The sequence below is a fragment of the Brachionichthys hirsutus genome, unplaced genomic scaffold (genome assembly GCF_040956055.1).
Source record: "Brachionichthys hirsutus isolate HB-005 unplaced genomic scaffold, CSIRO-AGI_Bhir_v1 contig_796, whole genome shotgun sequence".
In the NCBI taxonomy this organism is placed as follows: Eukaryota; Metazoa; Chordata; class Actinopteri; order Lophiiformes; family Brachionichthyidae; genus Brachionichthys; species Brachionichthys hirsutus.
In genome coordinates this window covers 156,789-181,883 of record NW_027180331.1, presented here as the reverse complement: position 1 = coordinate 181,883, position 25,095 = coordinate 156,789, and the positions used below count along the sequence as shown (strand labels likewise).

Sequence of the window (25,095 nt, the reverse complement as noted above, 5' to 3'; positions counted from 1 at the left end):
GAACCAGCAAACTGAGTTTTCCCATTTGGTGCTGCTTGTAAAAGCTGTCAATCAAAGCTAGTCTAGAAACAACTTCCCAACCTCTGATTACAGATGGATTTTATTTGTGCAGTAAAAAAAAAAAAAAAGATTTACACCAGAGGAGCTATGGTGGTGACACTGAATGACTACTGCCTTTCTTTGAGGTGTTTGCACGTTCTCCCCGTGTCTGCGTGGGTTCTCTGCGGGTTCTCTGTTTTCCTCCCACCTCCAAAAAACATGCAGCAGACACTCTAAATTGTCCATAGTTGTGTGTGTGTGCTTGAGAGTTTTTCTATGTGTGCCCCTGCGATAAACTGGCGACACATCCAGAGTGTACGCTGCCTCTCGGCCGATGTCAGCGGGGATAAGCTCCAGTAAAAACCCTGCGATTTCAGATAAGCGGCTGAAGACGAGTCAATTATGGGTTGTCTCGTCTGCAAGAAGATGATGAAGGTACGGCTGTGAAAACAGCCTTAAAAAACAGGAACACATTTGTTTAGGGTTTTTTTTCCAGACAACCTGCAGTCACAACATTTAGCGGTTATCACTTTATAAGGTTGTTCTAATCTAATGTGCAGCAACTGAGCCACATCAGCATGAATTTTTATTTGAATTCCACTCCAAGTCTTTACCAGCTAACCAGTAACTTCCTTCACAATGAGCTGAGGCTCCGTATAAATGGGAATATTTATTTTATGTTATCATTATTACATCTCATGAGTAGCATTGTGACAGACAAAGTCATCACACAAACACTGACTCGGTGGGACCCCAAAGAGGAGGTGCAATCTTATCATGCAAGCGCTTCATTCTCATTCACACTCTGCATTCCTTCTACTGTATTCAGTACTTATCTAAGCAAAACACCTTCCCACAATAGACCTTTTTGGGACGCTGACAGCTCTGTGCAGACCAAAATGGAATTTCTCTTCGGTTAGCACGCAGCTGCTGCTCCATTTGAAGGTCACAATAACCCGAGACTGATAAGCTCTAAATTGTGACACCCACAAGGACAAAAAGTGTTTGTCGTGCATGTACCTGCGAAATGCATTATTAAACAAATGCCCTAAGGAGTTAACTATCAAGTTTGAGACATGCAGAGTCATCCCAGTACTGGACCCAGACAAGCAGACAGTGAAAATCTATCTTATGCCCCGTGGACATGAGATGCTAATCAAGCTGTCTCATTAAACAGCAGAGGATAAATTCGAGTTAGGAGATAATGAAAATGACTATACTGATTATCTTAATCATATTTTTGATGAGTAAGTTCTGATATCTGGGTACGTTTCAAGACAATGAGCGCACTCTCAAAGTATAATTTGTGTACGTCAAAATGGAACACATTCTTCCTCTACCTGTGCTTTCATGATTTCATTGAGGCTGAAGTCACTGGAGCAAAACTCCAAGGACAAATGTGTTCATCTCGATTGTAAATCTAATGTACAGTTTATAGATTGTGGCATAACAAACACCTGAGAACAATACATGTAATGAGTGCTGGTCTGGAACAAATGCTCCAGGTTTGATCCAATAAAAACAAGAGCTGCAGCGTCACATTGTCTGAAATTTAAAAACATTTAAGTGTACATTTTAAGTTTTGGCATCCTTTCAACATCTGAAAACTGTTCACTTTTGATACACCCTTTGATGCTGAGTACTAGTTTGACTGTTTTGCTGAGAGAGATGATTAAAGCATTCATCTTATTTTGATTCAATGCATTCTGTAATAATCTCCAGCAGTAGATAACAATGAATTTCTGATGGCTAAATATATTGGGCTGGCATGACATGTAAATCTGTTAATGGTTTAGAGATGGAATCACCGGATGATGTGTGATATGTGTGAGGAAATAAAGTGAGGAAATATATCTGACAGAACGTATTCAACAGAAACTGTTCACATTATTGTTCTGGCTGCAAAACCTGGCAGATGATGGGAAAAACCGAAGCTATGTTGAGGCTTCATCAGCTATTTAAAGATTTATTATTTAAGCAGAATATTGAGTAGTACGGCGGTTCATAGTCAGCATTAATCAAGGTTTCCCTGTAGGATCTTAAATCGACTCGTCTGTTCTTGTGCATGTAGTATTATATACATTATAGGCATGTGTCTTTTACTGTATTACAATAATTTAAATTAAATTATGTTTTGGCTCGATTCAGTGTAGTAGATGTGTGCATATCTGTGCTAAATTACCACTAAAATAAATAAAAATGAAATATTCTTGTAATAACACATGTTAGCAGTGATTTCATCTGTTCCCGTGATGACACATTTTTTGTTATAATCATTATTTAGTTTTTAAATTAGACTACATACTGTGGGATTTATGTTAGACCACAGTTTCTTATTCTCTGGCTTTTATTTTATTGCATAATGACATAATCAATTCACGTGAAACTCTCAGCACAGTTGAGGCATTTATTTTGCTGATCATCAATAACATGCAATGATAAATAGACATAATAATAATAATTAAAAAAAGGAATCAGGAATAAACCGGCCTTGTTCTAAGAGGACACACTGAATAGTCACAGCAGCTATAACACAGGTGAAGATAGGCCTTTACAGTAAGGTGTGTCAGGGAGCCAAAAATGCACCGTGGATGATGTCAGAGCTCTCTAGCTGACCAATGACATGCAGCCATTATTGAAGTTATTAAAAATATCCGTGCTGTTCTTGCAACGGCATGTCAAAATGTCTGCAGTGAATCCAGACTACAGGATGTATGTGTCAGTGTAGCATAACAGAATGATTTCATCAGTGCTGGTTGTTCTCTGGTAGAAGACATTAATCTTCCATGTGTCACGTTGTCAAAATCTGAAACCATGCAGAAGAATTCTCTCAAGTAGTAATTTAATTACTCTGCATTTAATTACATTCTGGCAAGATGGCAGGCCACTGTGACGACTGTGAGATCGCTGAAACGTGAAGAACAGATCTGTGACATTTTGCACAACTGAACATTATTGAGTGGCAGATGTAGGAGTATGAGCTTCCAAAGTGAAACTAGGAAAGGACTCGGAGGGCACAAACCTCCACCAAGCAGCTCATTCCCCTCATAATTAGATTTACACCGTCCACATGGTGATCTGGATCATAATCAAAAGGTTCTAAATTGTTCTTGGTATATTTATACACCAACCATGAAAAGTAAAAGTAAAACGCAATTGTACCCCCATTTTTCCGAAAAATCTCGATAATATCAGCAATACGGATCCCATCCAGATGAAATTCAGTGGTGAGATAGAGATCCCCGCCTTGCATGACTGTGTCAAGTTCCATAATTGTAGGTCAATAATCAACCGAGATATTGAGGAACACATTTTGAAGGTCCATTTACTGCAATGTTAAAGAATATTTAAAACTGATCCAGAATCCAGAATCTCTTCTGGATCACCACCAAACTTTAATCACATGTTTCTGGTAACATTCTCAAAATTTCTTCAAGATCTGTCTGCAACTTTTTGAGTTATGTTGCTAACAGACAGACAGACACATAAACGGCAGCAACAACACAACCTCCTTGGCAGAGGTAATTAAAGTAGTTTATGTCTCTCATCAGGGCCATACGTTGACAATACGTCAACGTAAAACAAAATAGTTTTGAATTTTGTGTCATTTCTGAATCAATCTTTGCTACATAATTGTCAAAGATCTGCTTGGACTTTGTGAAGTATTTGCTGTGTGCTGTATCGCAAGTCCACAATTTGCTGCACTTGATCAAAGATTTGCCTGATGCGGTTAATTATCATTAACTGAAAGTGCAATGTTAGCCAGATGTTTAAGATGTTTAAGTGACACTGCATTCTTGTAGGGTGCTGACTGTGCAGGTTGCAGAGGCTGTTGTTGGACAAGTTCCCCATCCCTCAGGACTGCACTGCTTTGTTTATTTTGCAGCGCTGGCACCGCTATGTTCATTAAACAGAAACAGGATTTTTAGCCAGAGGTTTTATTTTTTTAATGATCATACTGTTTCAGGAAAAAATGATTTGTGTGTTCACAGTAGATATCAAGTTTATGTCCCCTCCAATATCCGGATGGTTTTCATGAACCACCTAATCAGCAGCTGACTCATAACTTGAACACCTGGCGAGTGCGACTGACTCACAATTAGGATTTAAAAAAATCTATCATCGCTCAGGGCTCCGAGAAAAGGAGAACAAGATTGCTGTTGCCATTTGGACTGATAGGCACAAACAGTACAAGCGCCATATTTGCATACATAAACCACTTCACTATCTATCATAGCCCTCTAACAGTGAACAGCACTTTACAAACACTGCTGGAAGCCTCGGAGAGAGCCATTAAAAGAGCCACTTTTCCCCCAGCCGTATCTGCAGTATGTGTTCCACATCACAAACAATTCATTATTAACAATTACAAGGATTTTTGAAACAATAACGTAACACGTGGATAGAAATTGCACTTAATGAGGCAGAAACAAAAGGGCGGGACGATATTGTCTGTGGTCTCCTCCCACGGAGCGGCCTCAACTGGGCTGACTTTCAAGATTGGAAATCGATTCATTAGACAGACAGGTTCCTGAACACAGAATTACTTTCTTAACACTAATCTCGAGGAAGCAGAAGCAAACTGATTTATATTGAACGTCCTGAGGGGCTCACTGCACTCAGGTCTTAGGTACAGCGGCTGAAATTTCCTCAAACAAAATGAGCAAACTGCTTTAACGCCAGCATCGTGTGGCCGCTCATCGAACAGCTGCAGGAGCGTGAAGCGGAATATTGGGACAAGGCTTGCCTCAGAGAAGAACTCGACGGTGCGGAGGACACGGCCTGACAAATTGAGAGTGTTTTGTGGCGGATCTCGATAACTCCTGTACTGAGCACTGGCAGCGATACCAAGAAAAAAAGTGACAAGAGTGATTCATTTCAAACAAGTGGTGTGAGACAAAGAGGTTTCACTGGTGTGATGACATCGGTTTAAAAAAGAGAGAAGCCTTGCCAGTTTTATATAATTTACTGTCTGTCCAAAATCAGATTTGGAGGACAGAAGATTGCATTCAATTGGCTGTAGGGAAAATAGTCTCAAAATGGTCCCAACTGTATGATGCCTGATTTAAAAATATTTTTTGTGCGTTATTGCAGGTCTTCAGAAACACATTCTTATCCACACGTAACACACAATAAAACAACCTTCATGTGGATCAAATATGAATGTAGTATAAATAATTACAAATATGTGTGGCAACCTTCTAATTGTTTTTCACCAGCACCAGGGATGTCAGAATTAATCGTACTTAGGTACTCATTTTATAACACATATATGCTTTCTTCATTAGACTAGGAGCTGAGACACAGCGTGCATAAACTGTGTCAGTTACTACGTATATTATTATTACCGTATGGTTATTATCGTTATAAGGACTAGTTTCAATTTAGCTAGTCATTGTTATTACTGATTATTATATCAGCTTCTATTCAACAGTTGGGCAAATTGATTAATTCATAAAAGGAAATATGAATCAGAAAAAAAAATCCTGAAAGGAACCCGATTTTAAGGGAACGTGCTGGGATGAATGGATACGCCCTTCTGCTCATGACGTTAATAACACATACTGTACTTGAAGTGGGACAAACAACACGATATGAAAATGAGAGCTGCTTCGCCATTGCTCTCGGTTTACCTGCCAAAGTCAGAGGAGCGTGTTCCTCACTCACAGTGGCAGCGAAGCCTTTTGGCTCTCCACCAGCAGCTGTGTGTTGGTGCTTAGAAGCCTGATGGAGCAGCCTCATTAAGCTACATTTCAAACTTTGTCAGTAGTGACATTGCATAACTCAGAATAACGCATACTGTGCCGTGCAGTGATTTATGGTCATTGTTCTTGACTGTACCCTTGAGCACTTCAGTGGCCAAAAACGTTGCTTTTTTTTTTTTTTTTTGATGACTCCATCAAAATAAACAGATGCTTTCTGATGACTTTCTATCATCTTGTTGGAGGCTCATTGGGATTGCCAGACCTTAAAGGTATGTATGCAATGAGTGGAGCAGGTGAAGCTGCACAGTCATAAGACCCCTTCCACTGATAGATGACCAAGAGCAACGGAACATATTCCATGTGCATCACTGGTTTTAATGCTTCTCTTACTTCCTGTCATGCAGTGTAAATAGTCATTTAAATAGAATGCAAAACTCCAATGCATGCGATTTCAAGCCTTTCTGAGACGTGACTGTCGTGTCTCTTACCTTTGGATACTGCTGGACTGGAATGAGGACTCTTTCTGAGAGCTTGATATTTTTATTGCTGATGATATCTAGATATTTCTTCATGTCACCCTCTTTTCTTAATTCTTCTCCTTCATACTTCCCAATCTCTGTAGGAAAAACAAACAGATAAGAACAAATATTTTTCTAATGGAAATAGAAAAAGCATCAATCAGCGTCTTGAAGTCTGCTTTAGTGTCAGTTTCAGCACGACAAACAAACGGTGGCATGTAAAATTAGGAGAAATTAAACAATGCATCACAGAATGCTGATTATTTTGCGTCTGATCTGTAAATATGCTATTACTGCAAACTCAATCTAATGATGTGAGATTATCCCGCTGACTCTTGAAATGTCCTTTTACATGGTAATCTCCTGATCCGGTAATTCCAATCAAAACAACAAGGCAAAAAGTCACACTCAGCTTGTTGTGCCACTCTGCAAACTGAACTCTAGTGGGCTGCCAGCAGTCTCTGATCCCTGCACAGCACAGGGTTTATGCAGATAGAAGATTAAACATGCAAAAGTTTGTCATTATCGGGTAAAAGACAGTTGGAGGATTAAATCTGTCAATTTTCACCCGAGGAAAAGATTACAGATTGTTGGTTTTAATCCCATTTCTTATAGTTTGCACGATGAGTAAATCTGGTGCAAATTGGTCCGGTAGTTCTCCAGTATGTCCTCGACCGTATTGTAATATAAGATATAAGAAGTGGATTAACGGTCCAGTTTGGACAGCATGAAGGTCGGAGCGCTGATAATTTGATGCATTTTATGGAACTTGATGTGAAGAGCATACAGCACACGCTGAGCATTCCACACTGAGCAGGGTTCCTCCTGTGTCACTGAATAATACTCAGTGGAATTATCAGACTGCAGCAATAAATGTTCCTGAACAAGACCACGATCGAGCCATTGACGACTTCAGAACAGCTTCATAGAAGCTCAAGAGGGTCATTTAAACTGTAGCCCTCCACCCTTATCTGAGCAGTCAACAGTCTGTGGACAAAGCCGGGAGGTTAAAACAGCGCTGTAATTGAAGTATCATTCGTGGAACATTTTAATTAATATGATATAGTGTTTAAATGTCTGTTTTAGAAAAAGAAGCACAAACATTCATCTTAATTGACCTTTAAGAGTCACATCAAACATCTCAGAGTCTGACCACATGAAAGGAGCTCCGATTTATGCACCCAGTGAAGGGAAGGTCCTTCTGAGGCTTTTCCTTGCCTTGACCTTCTGGACATCAATAACTGCAGCTTAATGACGCCTCTGCTCTGATATGCACCCATTATTACAGCTTCTTTTTACAGCCAGTGGCTTCAGTTTTATCTCTTAATTAGGATCATTTGTTTGATATCGCTATTATCCGTGAAATCAAACTGCAACAGCTCGGAATGCTCTGATTTCTTCCAGCGTGACACGGCCGCTCTGATTGTGGCCGATTGTCCGAGGAAGATCATTTAAATTGGAACATGATGTGTCTGGGGTTTTCTTTTTCTTTACTGTTTGTCTTTGAAATGACTTTCACCAAAGCTGCCTAAAATTAGATAACATCCACAAAACAATGCCGATGAATAAACATTTGAAAATGACCCTATTTTTATTGAGTAACCAGCGCAGAGATATTCACTGCTTTCCATAACCTGTTTCTGGAATCAGATTATCAGATCATTTCAGATTCCCACAGTACAGCTTTAATGAAAAGGACTGTACCAGGTAAACCCAGTGAACTCACCCAGACTGGTGACACTGGTTGCCTCCAGGCACAGGCTGTGCCTTGAATCTTGGGTAAGGAGATTTAAAAAGCCCCATGCAACCTTTGGTTGCCATTAACACTGTCGTATCACACTTCCTTACGTGGCACATGGATACATGGCAGGTGTCCAAGGACGGCAGGACCGTCCAAATCCTTTTAAAAAAAAACACTTTAATGTGGCTTATCAGAAGATTTAGATCAAACACAAGCTGTGGTGAGCGAGCACATGCTGCAAATCACACCCTGAAGGAAACCACGTCAGGGGTGGGGCTCTGTAGATGCCAGACAGTTAGTTGTTTCCCCACTGAAGTCAAGACCAAATATCTCAACATCTATTGATTTACTGCTATCAAATGCGACAAAGTCTCCCGCACAGTGAATCAAAGACTTCATGTCACCTTAAAAAGATCTGAGACTGGACTTGGATTCGAGATTTGGGCCTTGAGGACAATCTTGGTTTTGCTTTATTTATGTTTGGTGCATTAACATTAAGGAAGTGTCTGACGAGCACGAGCTGAATGACATCACCAAGTTTATCATTACACGTCTGCTGCAGGCATCCACGGGCAACGCTGGGTCGCCATGGCGAATATCAGAGCAAAAACTTCACGAAAAGCACCAAACAAAAAGAATCATACATCTGCAGTGTCACCATACAGGATGCTGTCTTTATCTAGCACCTCAAAACACACCCAGGAAGTAAGACACTAAAGATAATTTCATCTTCGGATTGGTTAACCTTCATTTTAATTTCAATTTAAACATTAATTTCACCACTACAGGAGTAGTCACCAAAGATTCGCCCTTAAATACCTGCAACCTGACTTGCAAAAACTCTCCGGTTATTATTGAAACCATGAAGACGAAGATGAAGACTGACCCTTTTATCTAACAGATTGTGTTTGTTGCAAAAGCTCACTTTCACTTTGACACATTTTTAATCAAATGCATTTCTAACACTGATGTGCAGCAGAATAATCCGGTCGTCCTGATGAGGGCAGATCAGGGAACTCATCTGTAATCATTGTGTTCTTAAATTTGTGGTCATTTGGGAGAGAACATTTACATGTGAATTTGTTACAGTCATGCCACCAAAAAAGAGCTCATTTAAAGCTCATTTGGATTTAAAAGTCCTTCTCCAGCTCATTAAGTCTCAATTCCAGGTTTCATCAAGCATTTTGTTTCTTGATGCCCTCAAAGATTAGCTCTGAGTAGTTCACATTCAGCATGTGGGAGAGAAATTTGTTCTGGAGTGTGCCTACGTTGTGGAATATTTCACTTTCAAATGGGCCTATAGCTGTCGTGTCATTAGAATAAAGCAATTGTGTTTTTACGGCTCACAATGATGATTATGCACCCATATTCTGGACCGTAACCTGCCAGTGAACTTGGAAGAAGATTATGAATTGGAAAGAAAAGACAGAACGAATGCGTGATATCGGGAGAATAGAATATTTCAAGCTGAGCAAACATTTACAGTGGTATCATCTTGGTCAAATAGTGAGAGCAATAGGAGCCTAAATATGAGGGAAGCCAGAATGTGCTTTGAAGGTCACTGCTTTCAGTCCTGAAACAGGATAACAAAAATCCCACTGGGCCGATTGAATGAGTAAAACACTCTCAATGACTATTTTGGTGCTCTTGATCCCCTCTGTTGTGCTGTCCAAACTGCTTCAGAGGAGCAGCTCTCCAGCCAATAATGAAATAAACATACACACACACACACACAAAAATAAAAGGCTTAACTGGGCAGCAACCAGATAAATAAGGTAGAAAACTGTATGATGTAGAAGATGTGGTTGAGCTGAACTAGATGAGGAGCTCAGTCAGCCAACCGTCACTTCGGACACCTGCTTCAGTGTCAGTTTCAAGCAGCAAAGGATCAACACTGACTCAAGGAAAGTTTGAAGTTAAATTTACTCTTATTATAGATTAGAATAGAATAGAATAGCACTTTATTGTCGTTACACACGGTGATGCAACAAAATTAAACATTTAAATGTAAATGCAAACACAACTGTATCACAATTACAGTTCATTAGTGCTATTTTCTATTACGAACATCTGATTTGGTGGCTTTTGGATTTAAATCATTTCACAATTTAAATCCATCTTCCTACACAAATCACACTGATGTACTGAATATTGTCTTTCTGGGTGACAATATATATACAGCATATATAAAGAGAGAGAGAGAGAGAGTATGAATGCATTTACAATGATGGACTCTATCACAAACTGCAGTGACTTGATTTACAGCAATCCAAATGTCACTGGGAGCTCCAGCATGGTTTGCTTGGAAATATCACAAACAGGCCTAAATGTTAGAGCGACCGCGAATAGAAAGCGCTGCAGCGTGTGTGCAGCTCAATAAGGAGGAGCAGCAACGGGAGTTGCATCATTTGTCGGAGATAATGTGTTCGTTGCTCGGCTGTTTATCATCACATCAGGGCTTTATTGGATTTCAGTTGTTGCCTTTCAGTCAATACAATGAAGAATACAGTTTGTTCTATTGCTAAATGGGAGCCATTTGTAAAATATGAAAGCTTTCAGTTGATAAGTTTTGCTGGAGGGATCCAATTGACTATTACCGGTACTGCTGGGGGCGGGGGGGGGGAAGGGGGGGTTCTTGTGAGAAAGGGTTACAGCTCACTGTAATGGATCTAGTTCAAATGTATTTCTTCCAACACAGGTTTGATTAATTCCCGGCCTGCTGCACTGTGATGTAAGGCAGGGATTTGATGACATTAAACAGAAGATAAAGACGAACCTCATCATCGGCAACAGAATTTGACATCCACTCTCTCTAGACGAGTAATGTACAACGTAAGCATCCCTCCCTTTGTTTGCTTATCTTTTCATTTTGCAATGCTGGCTGAAAAACTAGAAACCTTGACTAACAGGAAAACTGATGGGTGAGCAGTAAAGAAAAAGTGTAGATAAAAAAAAAAGAAAACCGAGGATGCCGTTTACACATACCGGTACTTCTGCCAGGGATACACGAGGTTACACAGGTTCTTTAGCTTGCTGGTTCACATGGAATATCTATTGTCTGAGTGCTGCAGTTCAGCCAATAATAAGGATAAAATACCGAAGAACCCTCAGAATGTTTCGTAAAGTTCTAAAATGTATAGCTGTTAATTAATTCAGGAAAACTTAAACAAAATAAATAAGAAATGCCTTATGTCATATATTCCAGTTATGCATTAAATTGAGATCAATATTGTTCATAAAAACTTTACCTGAGCTTGATTTTGAAAAATTCTGATTAGAATATTATATGTGAATTTTTAAGTGCATTCCTTATATAATGATGAATTATCTGAATGATGCAATAACTGATTTTAACAGATTATTTGTTTTAATCAAACACATAAAGTAATGGTAATTGTATTTGATGGGATCTGCTGTGGAATGCACTATGAGGCTTGGGATTTTTTCTTTTCACTCTGAACATATTTTTATGACTGTTTAGGGCAGAAATGTCCATATTGTATTTCTTTTTTTAAGTTTGAGGCTAAATGCATTAGGAATTAATTCATAGATAATTATATTTTTATGTTCTCTGCATATGCTTGAAAGTGGTGTAAAAGGGTAATTAGCCTTCAAGTAAATAAAATCACAAAATAAAACTGTAGGACATTTTCAGAATGAAGGCATTTCAACTGTCATAGTTTAAGGTATTACCTCTGCCGAGGCGAGGCTATGTAATCGCCGGTGTTTGTTTGTCCGTCAGTCCGTCTGTTAGCAAGATAACTCAAAATTTTATTGAGACAAATCTTGATAACATTTTGAGGAAATGTTGGGAATGTTACCAGGAACAGATGATTACATTTTGGTGATGATCCAGAAGAGATCCTGGATTCTGGATCACTTTGAAATTTTCCTTTACATTGCAGTCAATGGAGCTTCAAACTTTGTTCCTCAATATCTCGATTGATTATTGACCGATGTTTATGGAATTTGACACAGTCATGTAGGGCGGGGATCTCTATATTATCAGCGGATTTCATCTGGATCGGATCCACTGCGATTAATTTTTACTTTTCATGGTTGGTGTATAAAGATACCAAGAACAATTTAGAACCTTTTGTTGATGATCCAGATCGCCATGTGGATGGTGTAAATCCAGTTAGGAGGGGAATGAGCTGCCCGGCGGAGGTCTGTGCTCTCTGAGTGCTTCTCATGTGGTGTTTTAAAAAGAATATATAAGATCAAATATACTTAACTCCCAAAAATGGCAGACTTCAAATCTGCTCCTTACAAATCAACCCACCATCAACCCACTTGTATCATGGCATCACACTGACAGTAATTCATCCTCCGCTCTCAACACTGAACATCTGCTTGGATGGGACGAACCGTGTCTTAACCACCCTGTTATCTGTGCGCATTCAAGAGGTACAGAAGCATGATATGATCTCTAATATCTATTGTCAGAGTGCTGCAGTTCAGCCATACTTTCCTGGTGCTGAAATGTTCATGACCTTGGAATTGAATCGCATTCGACCCGTGCACTCATTGTAAGTCACTCTTGATAATAGCAGCATCTAAATGGCGAATATGTAATGCAATGTTTCACTTTCACGAAATGTAATTTTGGTGTCCTTTTGAGGACCCTACTGCACCCTGTGCAGTAGGGTCATACTGCATAGGGTGGTGTTTATCTGTCGCCGTGGGCTGAGGGTCACTGCCAGATTCTGAATTATAATGGGAATACAGAATATGTACGCATTAATATGATAATGACATGAGAAGGAAAGAACAAATGCATCACATCCAGGAGGGAGACCACTGCACTGTGTGATGAAAAATCACCCGAATCAATTGCAAGAGTGTAAGACATGGATCTAAAACCAGCCTGAAATCTAACCTCCTCGCCGCCAGTCAAATTGTTTACAACTTTTTGAGATATTCCATGTAAAACAACAACAACAAACAAGCAGAAGTAAAAGGGAGGTGAACTTCTGCAGTTCACTGCAGGTTCTGATTCCTTTGCATTCAGGTTTTAAAGGCCATTGCCCAAGCTCTGGACAGAGCTTGTTCCTGATGGACCCTCAGTCAAACATTTTCACCAGTCTGCAGTTTGTGCCATAGACTTCACTCTGTGTGCAACGCTGCAAGCAGAGACTGGCCAGAACCATAAATAACTGCTGATAACTTAGATTTTTTCCCCCCCCCGTGCAAACATGAGAAACACAGAAAACAGCACCAAAACTTACATGAAACTAAGACTCAGCACAGGGTTAAGCTGAGACGCTGTACAAAGTTTTCTCACGCTCTTGCTCTCTACTGTCTCCCTTTCTATGCTCATCTTTTATTCAGAGAAGCCTACATCGTTCCAATCTCGTGGAGATTTGTGCTTATTGTCACAGCGCCGAGCAGCAAAGCACTGGGAGCAATTGAGATATTAAATATCCTGTCAAAATGGTGATAATGTGAACTAGATTACGTGACTGCAAAAACAAAATGTCGAGAAATGTCCCCTTGAATGGAAACTGTTCATTAGCTTCGGTTTTTCTCATAACCTGGGCTCTTCCCCTTGTCCATCAAATGCATCACTCTTGCCTCTCTGCACGATGTTCTTCATTGGAAATCGAATTGGTTTCATTGACGACACATGGATCTGTTGATGGCTTCCTTTTCCTGACTTCAACCCATTTGACGGGCTATTATGCTATTAGTCTAGTGGTACACACACAGTACCTATATAAAATTAAATACAAGTTTTTAACGTCTGGTACAAGATAATTCCAATAATATTTGATGTTGTGATACTGCATTCACTGTGAAAGAATGCAAGGAGGTCACACTCTGAAACATATTTATCCCTATCCACCCCCTGGAAGAGCTTTGTCACAAAAAGCCTTAAATCTGCACAAAGAAAGATTTTGCAGTGGCAGAATTTACATTTGAACACAAACATGATCCATTTAATAAAGGTAGAGCTGTTGACAAAGCCACAGTAAATCCATGTTGTGCTGTTTATGTGCATGATGAGAATAATACAGGCTTGCACAGGGTTTTTTTCTATTCAGTGATAAATAGCTGTGAATCTTGATAAATCTGTAAACAGTTTGTCCTGCTGCCCACTGATATGCATGATTCCGGCATTCATGCACAGAGACCGACTCAAATGATCGCAACCATGTGAAAGTAGTTAAATTATGAACATTATTTCTCAGGCTGCCCACGGCTCAGCTGACACTATACAAACAGAACAGCGTTTATTATACTGATTGTCCACCGATGCTTATGATGCACACTGTCTGTGTTGACCTTCTAAGCTGCATTCTTCTCAGGGAAATTAATGCTGTTTTGTTATCTCATGCATTGATTTGTATTGCTGTGAATCCTAGTGTGCGGTATTGTATATTATGAAGAACTACATTTAAGGAGAAAGCTAACTGTAATTTATTCACCAACCTCCTCGTCCTGACATGCTAATTGCAGTTCACTGGGGAGGATATGATAAGACAATATATATATATATATATATATAAAAAATGGTATCCTGCCCATGTGAGTCAGCCTTAAGTAAATATAGCCGTGTGAACGGAGTGACCGATGATCCCATCCGCATCACAGCTTGCAACAGGACTGGGAATGGCAGGGGGGGGCAACACCCTGTCCAAATCAAACCTATTAATCTAACACAGTGTGACTTTATCTCATTTAACACATGTGTCATAAACAGGACATGTTCGTGGCAGCTCATGGTGTTTCATAAAAGCACTAACTATGACTGAATTACTAAATGAGTGAGGTTGATCAATGCTTTAATAATGGAGAATCTCAACAACACAATGCTTAATGTTTCACATCGCTTCAGTTTTGAACTGAAGAAGCATTTTGGATGAGAGGCGAAACATCTTCGACCAACCAAGTCCAGCTGATTCTTTTTTTTTTCTCCTTTCCAACCTGGATGACCGAGAAGACCCCTATATCTGAAACTGAACTAACTAACTAAAGATTTCATTCCCACCTACTTGATGCATTTCAGAATGCGTAATAAGAAAGCATGTAGTCAGGGGTGCACATAACTGGTACGCAGGCAGAAATTTGGAGCGTGTAACCCCGGTGTGTTGTGAGTACCACACTCTGTCTTCTGTTACACACTTGAGTCATTCTCTGAAAAAGTTATGTGCACCCCTGCATATAGTCTTGTTTTACACTGAATATATTTTTTATTTTTTTTATCGCATCCTTAGACAGGATGAGTTGAGAAGAGTTCTTGCGCTTGCACTGTTGTGATATGTTTCATCTCAAAAGTGACACATTCACAGCTTGTGAATGACGCCAAGGCTACCTGCAGCATGATGAACGACTTTACACGGAGCTGGCTGAGCCTGCCTGCCTGTTACATACGGTAACATGAGGTCAGACAAGAGGCTGCACAGCATCTGTCTCAGTGCCTATAGGTGTCGTTTTTGACCTTGATGACAGAGATCAGTTGTTTTCTGTCCTGGGAACTGAAGTTCAAATTGCTATGCAAAACCACATTAAGCTAAATAGACAATTAAATCTGATTTATCATAAATATATTTATATATACTAACACAGGTATGTGGTGTGTACTGTACTGTAAAATATTAAACTGATGCCATTTTGTTTAATATATTCAAAATTGATTTAAATTGGGAAAACTCAAGTTTGAGTTTATTCATTTCTGAGATGTTACTTTGTTAGAGAAGAATTTGAATATGGCACCACAAACATGGCATAATCACAGTGTTTGCAAAAAAAAAAAAAGTGAATTACAAAATCCAACCTCCTCCATCTCATTCCCTGGGGAACTCCTCTGTGCAACTTCACATTTATTTCTCAGGTGTTGCTAAATGTCAGCTGACCTTGGAGCCCATCAGGTTAGAATCTGACATGATTTTCTGACTTTACCATTAGCACTTTCCTGCAATTCTTCACTCCATAGTGGAAAATACCTTGAAACTTTCTCACTAAAGATCACACAGTCACTTACACAGAAAAATGCTTTAAGAGTCAAGAGCTGGGTGTTGAAATAAACTCAATTAAGATCGCCCTATACTCCCCTGAATGCAGTGCAATGGTGAATGCCACCGATAACCAAGTGCACAAAGCTCACAGTAATAGATAACATTTAACAACATACCTGACTCACCATTTGCAAGCATGCGCACCGCATGCACGCAAGACGGATCCAGGCTGTTTTTCTCTGCCACCAGTTCAGGTGAATGTTTATCAGGATGCATTATTATCACAGCGGACCTCTTGACCGCGGCCGTGCAGGTGAGGCGACAGGGAGTGCTGCCCGTCGGAAGATAAGTGTGAAACCTTCCCGGTCCCGCTACAGCCGCCGGTACAACGGACAGAAACTCCTGCAAAAATACACAAAAAGAATAAAACAACTCGTCGTCCCAAGTCTCCGAGATGCTCGACTGAAAATTGAGTTGCGATTCAGAGGTGTGAGCCCATTTCTGCCACCGCTGCCTGCGCGCTGTGTCTGTTCTCTGGGGCTGCAGAGCGCGCTGCTCCCGCCCCTCTCACGTTATTGGCTGTATTCTGGGACTGGGAGGACTGGGAGGACTGGGAGGACTGGGAGACAAATACTGACCCCGCTGGGCGCGTTCCATTTGGGTGGTCTGCCCGAGAGAATTGATTTCAAAACAAATGTGCTTATGCTGCTTAATTTAAAAAGGAGAATAATATCAGTAGCAGTTCTCGACTGTGTGTCTGTGTGTGTGCGTGTGCGTGTGCGTGTGCGTGTGTGTGTGTTCTGCGAACTAAAAGGAGCCACACTTTGTTGGAGTTTTGGAGTTGGGTATTATGAATATAATAGCATCACAGGTTATAAACTCGTGAGAACAGAAATAGTCGAGGCCTGGGGTTACTTTTGTCTAATTACGAGTATATCATAGAAATAATTTCAATCAGGGGAAGGTTGAAGGGCTATCAGTGGAGGAAATCTAGGTGACTTTGAAATGCTAATGTTTATTATAGCTACATCACTATTAATCTCCCGCTGGTGAGAGATAGTGCCTTATCTCAGAGGAAACGTTTTCTTGTCAAATTAATTTCTTTATTCGGCTAAGCAAGGGAAACGATAAAGTACGGTGGCCTGTGAGTTCCTATCCTTCTTCAAAGTTCAATGTGGAATAAGCAGGACAATCTGTGAAATCTGTTATGTGGCCACAGTCAGTGAAACTTCTGTGTCGCTGTCCACGGTGCTGAAACAATGTCATGTTGCTCTTTTAACCTCCGCTGAGGAGGTTGTTCTCACCTCCGTTGGTTTATCTGTCTGTCTGTCTGTCTGTCTGTTAGCAGGATAACTTGTAAAGTTACAGATGGATCTTGATGAAATTCCAAGGTAATGTTGGGAATGTTACCGGGAACAGATGATTACATTTTGGTTATGATCCTGGATTCTGAATGACTTTACATTTTTCAGTAACACTGCAGTTTGTCACGGCGTCTGTCTAATCTGACTCCCAACTATCTACGTTCCTAACATTGCATCTCCTGCTCATCTGTTGATTCATGCCGTCTGCGCTACCTCATTAACACCTCAGTGCCAGTTTGTTTAGTAAGATGCTCCTTTCCAGCACTCTTTCTGAACCCGCCTGCCTGCTTTGTGGATTCTGCCTGTGTGCCTGCCCCGTTGGACTTGTTTGCCTGGTTTTTGAACTCTGCCTGTTTTGTTTTCCTTCTCTTTGCCTGCCTCCTCGGATTTGTCTGCTGGTTTGAACTGGCTACCGCTACCTGGTTTTGAACTAAACAGTAACATCCTCAGTTAGTTACTCAGTGATGTTATGATCCCTTCCCAGTGTAATTTTATTTATTTCTCAGTAAAACATGGTCACACAAAAGATAAATCCTTCTGATTTCTTTCAGGTACTGCAAATTTGCGCCATTATTACATTAAAGTCTGTAGAAATCAGTATCAAACATGGATTAATTCAATGTTTGGTAGAGGATTTAGTAATGCCAGATGTCCACCTCCCATCCCATCAGGGCCAAGTCACCAAGAAAACTGAACTGAAGTGGGAGACGTTTGATTGTCACTTTAATGCTTCATTAGAGCTCCATGAACTCATGCCAGTAAAGTCACTGGTGTAAGCATGGACGTACAATCTAATATGTAATGCTACTCATTTCCCTTTGCTTTGATAGGACTTGAATTTTGAAGTCATTGCAGGCAGCCCTGCGTGCAGCCAGCTGTTCTACTCATAAATGATCTTTGAGCAGAAGCCTGGTGAATTAACAATTTTGCCTCTACTTGACCTTTCAAACTGATTCTGACTGCACGGATTAGAATTATAAAGACCATGAGGGGTCTCCAGACTTAATAGAGTGAGAGTCAATTCAGATGTTATTTATGTGTCTGTGCAGCAGTTTGATGGAACTTTGTCAAAATCACTAAGGGTGTTCTTTCTGAAGTGTACTACAAAGTAAAGAATGAACGCATCAGTACACATGGGAAAGAAGTCCAAATTTACATATTTACACAATTTTAGAAAGCACGAATAAATATATAAAACTAGACAACCAGATATATATCTATATGAACACTTCAAAAGTAACACTTCATTACCTCCACAGAGGCGGGGGTTATACAATTATCTCCAGCATTGGTTTGTTTATCTGTGTCTGTCTGTTTCTCTGTTAGTAAGATAAATCAAAAAGTTACAGATGAATCTTGATGAATTTTAATGATAATATTTAACTCATACATGTTTCATCTTTGAAATGATGGTATCTTATAGCTCTCTTGTGTCACCGCATCATTGCACATTTCACTACTATATCCATGTAATGCAAGCTCCAAGATATTTTCTTATATTCTCCATATTTTTTGATATTTTACTAAGCTTTGCAAAGTTTGCTGTGTTTCATAAAAGTCTACAAGACATATTTTTCACAGATGAACTTATTTACTTGCTCAATTTTGTGTCACATTTCACTGATTCTCTGTTTCTGATGGATGGCTTTGTTTGGTAAATTAATAATAGATAAAATGCCATGTACATCCTCACCTGCGTCGAGAGAACAAATACGTGTTTTCAAAATAAAATTTTAATTGTATCAAAATTATATTGTACATTTTCACACTATGTGTTACACCGTTTTAAACAATGTAAAAATATGATTTTATGAACGATATAAAGTCGTTTGCCAATGCACTCTGTCTAAATGTATCGCAATGTATTCTTTAATAGGTACGAAAGCTATAAATTACTTTATTTTGAAATACGCAACCGGAAATATCTTTGGAATTCTGGATATGACGTCATTTGCGATTGCAGCGTCGTGAAAACAAACGAGGAAGTCCATTGAAATCACGCGACTGTGGCGGAGCGTTTCAATGCGACGCAGAGCGCTCACATCGGTAAAGGTACAGGGAGTCCGAATGTTTAGATCCAGATTTCAGTAGCTGGTAGAACAGATGTTTGAAGACGGTCGAAGAAAGAAGCAAGTTAGGTTGGCGGACACACACAGCGGTGGTTTAGCGGTGTTTACTAGCGTGGTGATGCTATCCTGACGCACTAATAATTAAATAAGAGCCCAGGTGATCAACGTAGAATAGACTGTAAAGTACTCCTATGATCCATCGCGCAGTTTAAAAACTCAATGACGTACAATCCCTGTTTGCGACATTTAACAGACACTAATTCCTGTAAAAAAAAAAAAAAAGATCATGGTTATTTATTTGTCACGTACGTCATTCATCCATGTGCAGCAGGGAAATGCTGTACATACGATTGTTGCAATAAATTAAGTGACATAAAGCTCCAATTTTTTTTACTATGTAACACGAAATACAAGGAAATACAAGGTAAAATGAAAATAAACCAAGGACAACAGATAGCAAGTATTTACTGTACATTGTGGATCATGTAACAGGTTGTGGTGTAGTATATGAGTAGCCATTGGGAGGTCTTATTGTTTGTGGATAACGAGTTCCCTGGTCTTCTCGATGCTCTTCTCTGACTTCGGTTGCTTGAAAAGTTTGTGTCCAGGGCTGCTGGTGATTTTCCGGGTTCAGAGAGCCGTGACTCTCCGCCTCCTGGAGTAGATATTCTGCATGGCCATAAATCAAGTGCCGATGGTGCAATCAGACAAGTGAACCATGCACTGCAGAGCTTTCTGGTTCTGAGCAGAACGGTTCCTGTACCAGAACGTGGATGGTTGCGGTCGGGATGCTCTCCAATGAAAAATGTTTCCAGGATTTAAAAATCAGATTGAAAAATTATACACCAGAAACCTTCATCTGAGAAAAATCCAACTCCCACTCTTAAAGTAAACCTGTGAACTTACACTGGCACACTGTTGGAATGGTTGCTTAGATGAATAGTTAAATGATCAAATATCAGAGTCTGGAATTTGTGATTATCACATGACTTTGGATCTGATATGCTCTGCAAAACGTTTTCATCTTAAACAATTTTATCCAACTGCAAAATGAGACGGCGTAAATGCTAGTGAACCCATATTTGCTACGCCCAAACTTCAATGGCACTTTATAAAGAAAGTTTATCTCTTTCCTACAGGAACGCAACAATGTCTGCAGTCATCGTTGTACACGGTGGGGCCAGGGCCTCTGTTGATGGAGTGAAGGTTGCAGCCCGCGATGGGTTTGCAGTCCTGAAAAGGGGAGGAAGCGCTTTGGATGCCGTCGAAGCAGCCGTGAGAACGATGGAAGATAACAGTGTATTTAATGCAGGTACAAATAAAGCGATTCCTACTGTCCAGCCATTTCCTTCCGCTTTTCGGCTTTGCGGGTCACGTGTGTTGCTGGAGCCTATCCCAACTTGCTGTGGGCGAGAGGCGGGGCACACCCTGGACAAGCCGCCAGTTCATCGCAGGGTGCTTTCAACACAACTACCCCCCATTGTGTCTGCAGAGGAGCCAATCGTGATTTTTCAGTGATGCACAGTCTCCATCTGCTGGTGGTGACACCAACATTCATCCAGACTCTTGTTTCAGAGTGACGGGGTCGGGGGGGGCTTATGGGCCTCATCTCATTGTCCAGCGTCAGTATGGGCTACAGGGGCTGTTGCAACAAGCCATGATCAGAGAGACAGTTTTGTCCTTGTTCTCAGTGGTTTTTGGTCTCCAACAACTTAAAGGGACATTTAATTTGCAGGACATGGAGCTGTGCTAAATGCTGATGGAGAAGTGGAGCTGGATGCCATCATTATGGATGGGAGGACACTTTCCAGTGGTGCCGTCTCCGCAGTCAAAAACATTGCCAATCCCGTCTCACTGGCACGAGCAGTGATGGAAAAGGTGTTCAGTCTTTGATTCTGTTTAAAAGGAGACCATCGATGTTTAAAACTCTGATTTGGATGCTTTTTTTAACCCTTTGTCCTGGCAAAGGTTTAATGTGCAGAAAATGGAGTGGTATTACATTTCAGTTACGCTGTTATGAAATACATCTTGTATGTTTCTGTCATGGACACTCTCAGACTGACCACGTGATATTGACAAGCAGAGGCGCAAACCAGTTTGCGGAGAGCATTGGCGTGAGCACAGTCCCCACTGATTCACTGGTGACGGAGTTTGAGAGGAAAGAATGGGAGAAATGTAAGACGTTTGTTACTGGAGTGAAGGAAGGGATTAACACTCAGTGGTAAGTGTTACATACTTTCTGTCCTGGGATACATTTCTTTGAGTCTTACGCAGCATTATTTCAGCCGGACCGGTCCGAAACTGAAATAAAGTCAATTCTGAGCATGTTCGATGTAACATGGGTTTTTCACAAATACTAAAAATGCTAAACAGGATGTTTTCACATTGTCCTCTTCAAACCAAACTTTCGTTACCTGTGGATGACTCTGTGAGTTTGACGCTTCCTTTACAGCAAGGGTCCCCAAACTTTGTCCTGTGAGGGCCACATAACTTTTCCCTTCTCTGATGGAGGGCCGGGGTCAGTTTGTACAGGAAAAGTGTGACGATGGCAGGGGTGCCTAAACATTTATTGTTTTCCAGACAGCCACCAAATAACCCTTTCTTCACAGAAGAAAAAAAGTCAGGAAATAAATAATAACACTATTAATAAAATAAATAATAACCAAATAACCCTTTCCGGGTTTGTCATAGAAAAAAGGTCCATGGAACATTAACTTTCTGGTCGTATGTGATCATCATTAAAATTGTCCCAAGTGAAAGGAAGAATGCTTTTCTTCATAATATTAATATATTCTCCACTATCAATATTATTTTTAGGAAACAAAAGATCGAATTAATAACCCCTCTTAAATGCACCGAATACCATTATTGATCCCCTACCGGCTACTCATGTTGTATGGAAAATAAGAAAATAAAAAAATGTTTTTTTTTGGCCTCTGGTATTGTTCCGGGGGCCGGGCTAAATGTGGAGGCGGGCCATAGTTTGAGGACCCCTGCTTTACAGTGAGCATGCTGGAAACTTTCATCCCAGCATTCTATCCAAGGATGTGTTTCTAAAGGCTGATGGAAAACCTCATATTTCCAGAATGATTTCCACAGCATTGCTGCAGATGCATCGATTCTTTGAGTATTTGAAGTGTTTTTATATTGACCCCTTCCTATGAAGAAAAAAAACCCACAAACAATTTGAGCCCGTATTAATTCATGGCTGATGTATTTCCTCCTCCTAGGGCCCATGGCACTGTCGGAGCAGTTGCCGTGGACTGTGTTGGTAATGTTGCATGTGCAACATCAACTGGAGGGATCAGAAATAAAATGGCTGGCCGAGTAGGAGACGCTCCAATCATTGGTGTGACATATGTCTGACATGGAACTTTTTACACATCAGCTGCATTTATTAATGACCTGATATTAAATGTAACCATTGTCATTGTAGTCTAAATTTACCATGTCGTAATTAGTTAAGATGAACGAGAATATTTTTTTCAGTACGCTCAATTGTGTAGAAATATTTTTGAAATCTCTGCTGCTAATGTTTTTTTTCTATTCTATTTTTATTTTCATAAATAAGGCTGTGGAGGATTTGCAGACAATTTTAGTGGTGCCGTGTCTTGTACTGGTCATGGAGAGTCTATTCTCAAAGTCACGTTGGCAAGACTCATTCTTTTCCATGTTGAACAAGGTAAAAAAAAAAAAAAGGATCACACACACATTCAGGTTATTAAGACCATGACTTTAACTATGGTTGTGTTTATTTGATGAAGACTTGTTTACTTTCCTCGCAGGTAAATCAGTAGCAGAGTCCTCACAGTTGGCTCTGCAGTACATGGCGGACCGTGTCCACGGTGCAGGAGGCTGTATTGTAGTGTCCCCATCAGGACAGTGGACAGCCACATTTACCACCAAGAGAATGGCTTGGGCAGCAGTGGATCGTGACGGCCTGTGGTATGGGTTAGAGCCAAATGAACGATTTAATGAGCAGCTGACTGTGTAAATGTTCTCATTTTATTCTTTACCAGTCAATAAAGAATTAAATTAAACTTGTGTTTTCTATGAATTCAGCTTGGGTTGGCTCACATATCATGTCTTGGACATTTACAAACATAAGTTAAATTGAATTATATACAATGGTATATCTTTTTAATTTGTTATCTGAGGTTCAGAGGGGAACTAAAAAGCATTTTATATTACTGTAACACTGCGATGCTCCAGTTCCTCTGCAGGGATTTGGCCAAACCATAACCAAAGCTATACCCTCCCTCAACCCCTCCATGTTTGTTTGGATTAATAGACTACTGTTTATCTCCCCTATGAGAGAGGAGGCTTGAGCCGAGCAAATCTATATGGGTAAGATTGTGCTGATCAACTCTCTGCTGCCTCCTGCTGGTTCTTAGGAAAAGTTGGAAAGAATCAGTACATCTCTTCTCCCACTCAACTCATATTTGTAGTCAGTAACCTTGCAACCTTAAAGGTCTCTGTAAGAAAAAAAAAGTGATCCAAACTAAATTTAATTAGAAGAAGAAAAAACATGTCACATATACGGCTTATTGGATTCAGTGATATATGAAGAAATAAAGTTACTTTACAGGTCTCTGTAAGGTTGCAATTAGTGCAATAGTCTGTAGATCTGCCCTGACTGGTCAACAGGAACAGACTTTTTGGTAGGTCCACCCCTGATTGTAGAAAAAAGGGCACTGGAGCAGTTGCAAGAGCAAACTGAGTCCGAGGCTGTGGGGCTCCCTGAAGCTGGATCACTGGAGGGGGGGCTATCACGGTGCGCAGGGTGACAGGACCTCTACGCTACGACACTGAGTGGCTGGAACTTTATAGTGTCGATGGCTTGATGTTCATGGCGCGAGGCAGGGGACTTCAGCAACAGTGAGGCACTATACATTGTTGAGAACTCAGAACTGAACAGATTTCTCCTACGATGCTTGAAGTACCCAAAAGCAGAATGTTGCTAATTGTGGGACCGATTCAACACACAGTACAATAGTACAATCTTCACACAACAGTAAACATTTTCTACCTAAACATCTTTATCAACCAACAACAGATCACCGGGGAACACAGGTGAACATCCACACCATAATTCTTCACTCCATAGTGGAAAATACCTTGAAACTTTCTCACTAAAGATCACACAGTCACTTACACACAAAAATGCTTTAAGAGTCAAGAGCTGGGTGTTGAAATTAACTCAATTAAGATCGCCCTATACTCCCCTGAATGCAGTGCAATGGTGAATGCCACCGATAACCAAGTGCACAAAGCTCACAGTAATAGATAACATTTAACAACATACCTGACTCACCATTTGCAAGCATGCGCACCGCATGCACGCAAGACGGATCCAGGCTGTTTTTCTCTGCCACCAGTTCAGGTGAATGTTTATCAGGATGCATTATTATCACAGCGGACCTCTTGACCGCGGCCGTGCAGGTGAGGCGACAGGGAGTGCTGCGCGTCGGAGGATAAGTGTGAAACCTTCCCGGTCCCGCTACAGCCGCCGGTACAACGGACAGAAACTCCTGCAAAAATACACAAAAAGAATAAAACAACTCGTCGTCCCAAGTCTCCGAGATGCTCGACTGAAAATTGAGTTGTGATTCAGAGGTGTGAGCCCATTTCTGCCACCGCTGCCTGCGCGCTGTGTCTGTTCTCTGGGGCTGCAGAGCGCGCTGCTCCCGCCCCTCTCACG

General features: G+C 40.5%; 2 protein-coding genes across 4 annotated transcripts in view; one reads left to right on the top strand and one right to left on the bottom strand.

The window, feature by feature from the left end:
• Positions 1–16,237, bottom strand: part of LOC137913000 (KH domain-containing, RNA-binding, signal transduction-associated protein 2-like) — a 46,308-nt gene extending 30,071 nt beyond the window's left edge. The window contains 2 exon segments of the mRNA XM_068757133.1: positions 6,233–6,360; positions 16,147–16,237. Of these exon segments, the coding sequence (XP_068613234.1) occupies positions 6,233–6,360; positions 16,147–16,237 (219 nt within the window).
• Positions 16,238–19,301: 3,064 nt separating this feature from the next.
• LOC137912981 (isoaspartyl peptidase/L-asparaginase-like) lies at positions 19,302–23,434 on the top strand. Of its 3 annotated transcripts, none has more exons than XM_068757111.1 (7): positions 19,302–19,377; positions 20,534–20,706; positions 21,130–21,272; positions 21,452–21,615; positions 22,625–22,743; positions 22,966–23,076; positions 23,180–23,434. In XM_068757111.1, exons 2-7 carry the CDS (start codon positions 20,544–20,546, stop codon positions 23,386–23,388), a joined length of 909 nt encoding a protein of 302 aa, XP_068613212.1. In that variant the 5' UTR covers positions 19,302–19,377; positions 20,534–20,543; the 3' UTR covers positions 23,389–23,434. The 3 variants fall into 3 exon arrangements, with proteins under 3 accessions (XP_068613212.1, XP_068613213.1, XP_068613214.1); XM_068757112.1 differs by having other exon boundaries at positions 19,304–19,371; XM_068757113.1 differs by lacking the exon at positions 19,302–19,377 and adding an exon at positions 19,443–19,551.
• Positions 23,435–25,095: the final 1,661 nt, after the last annotated feature.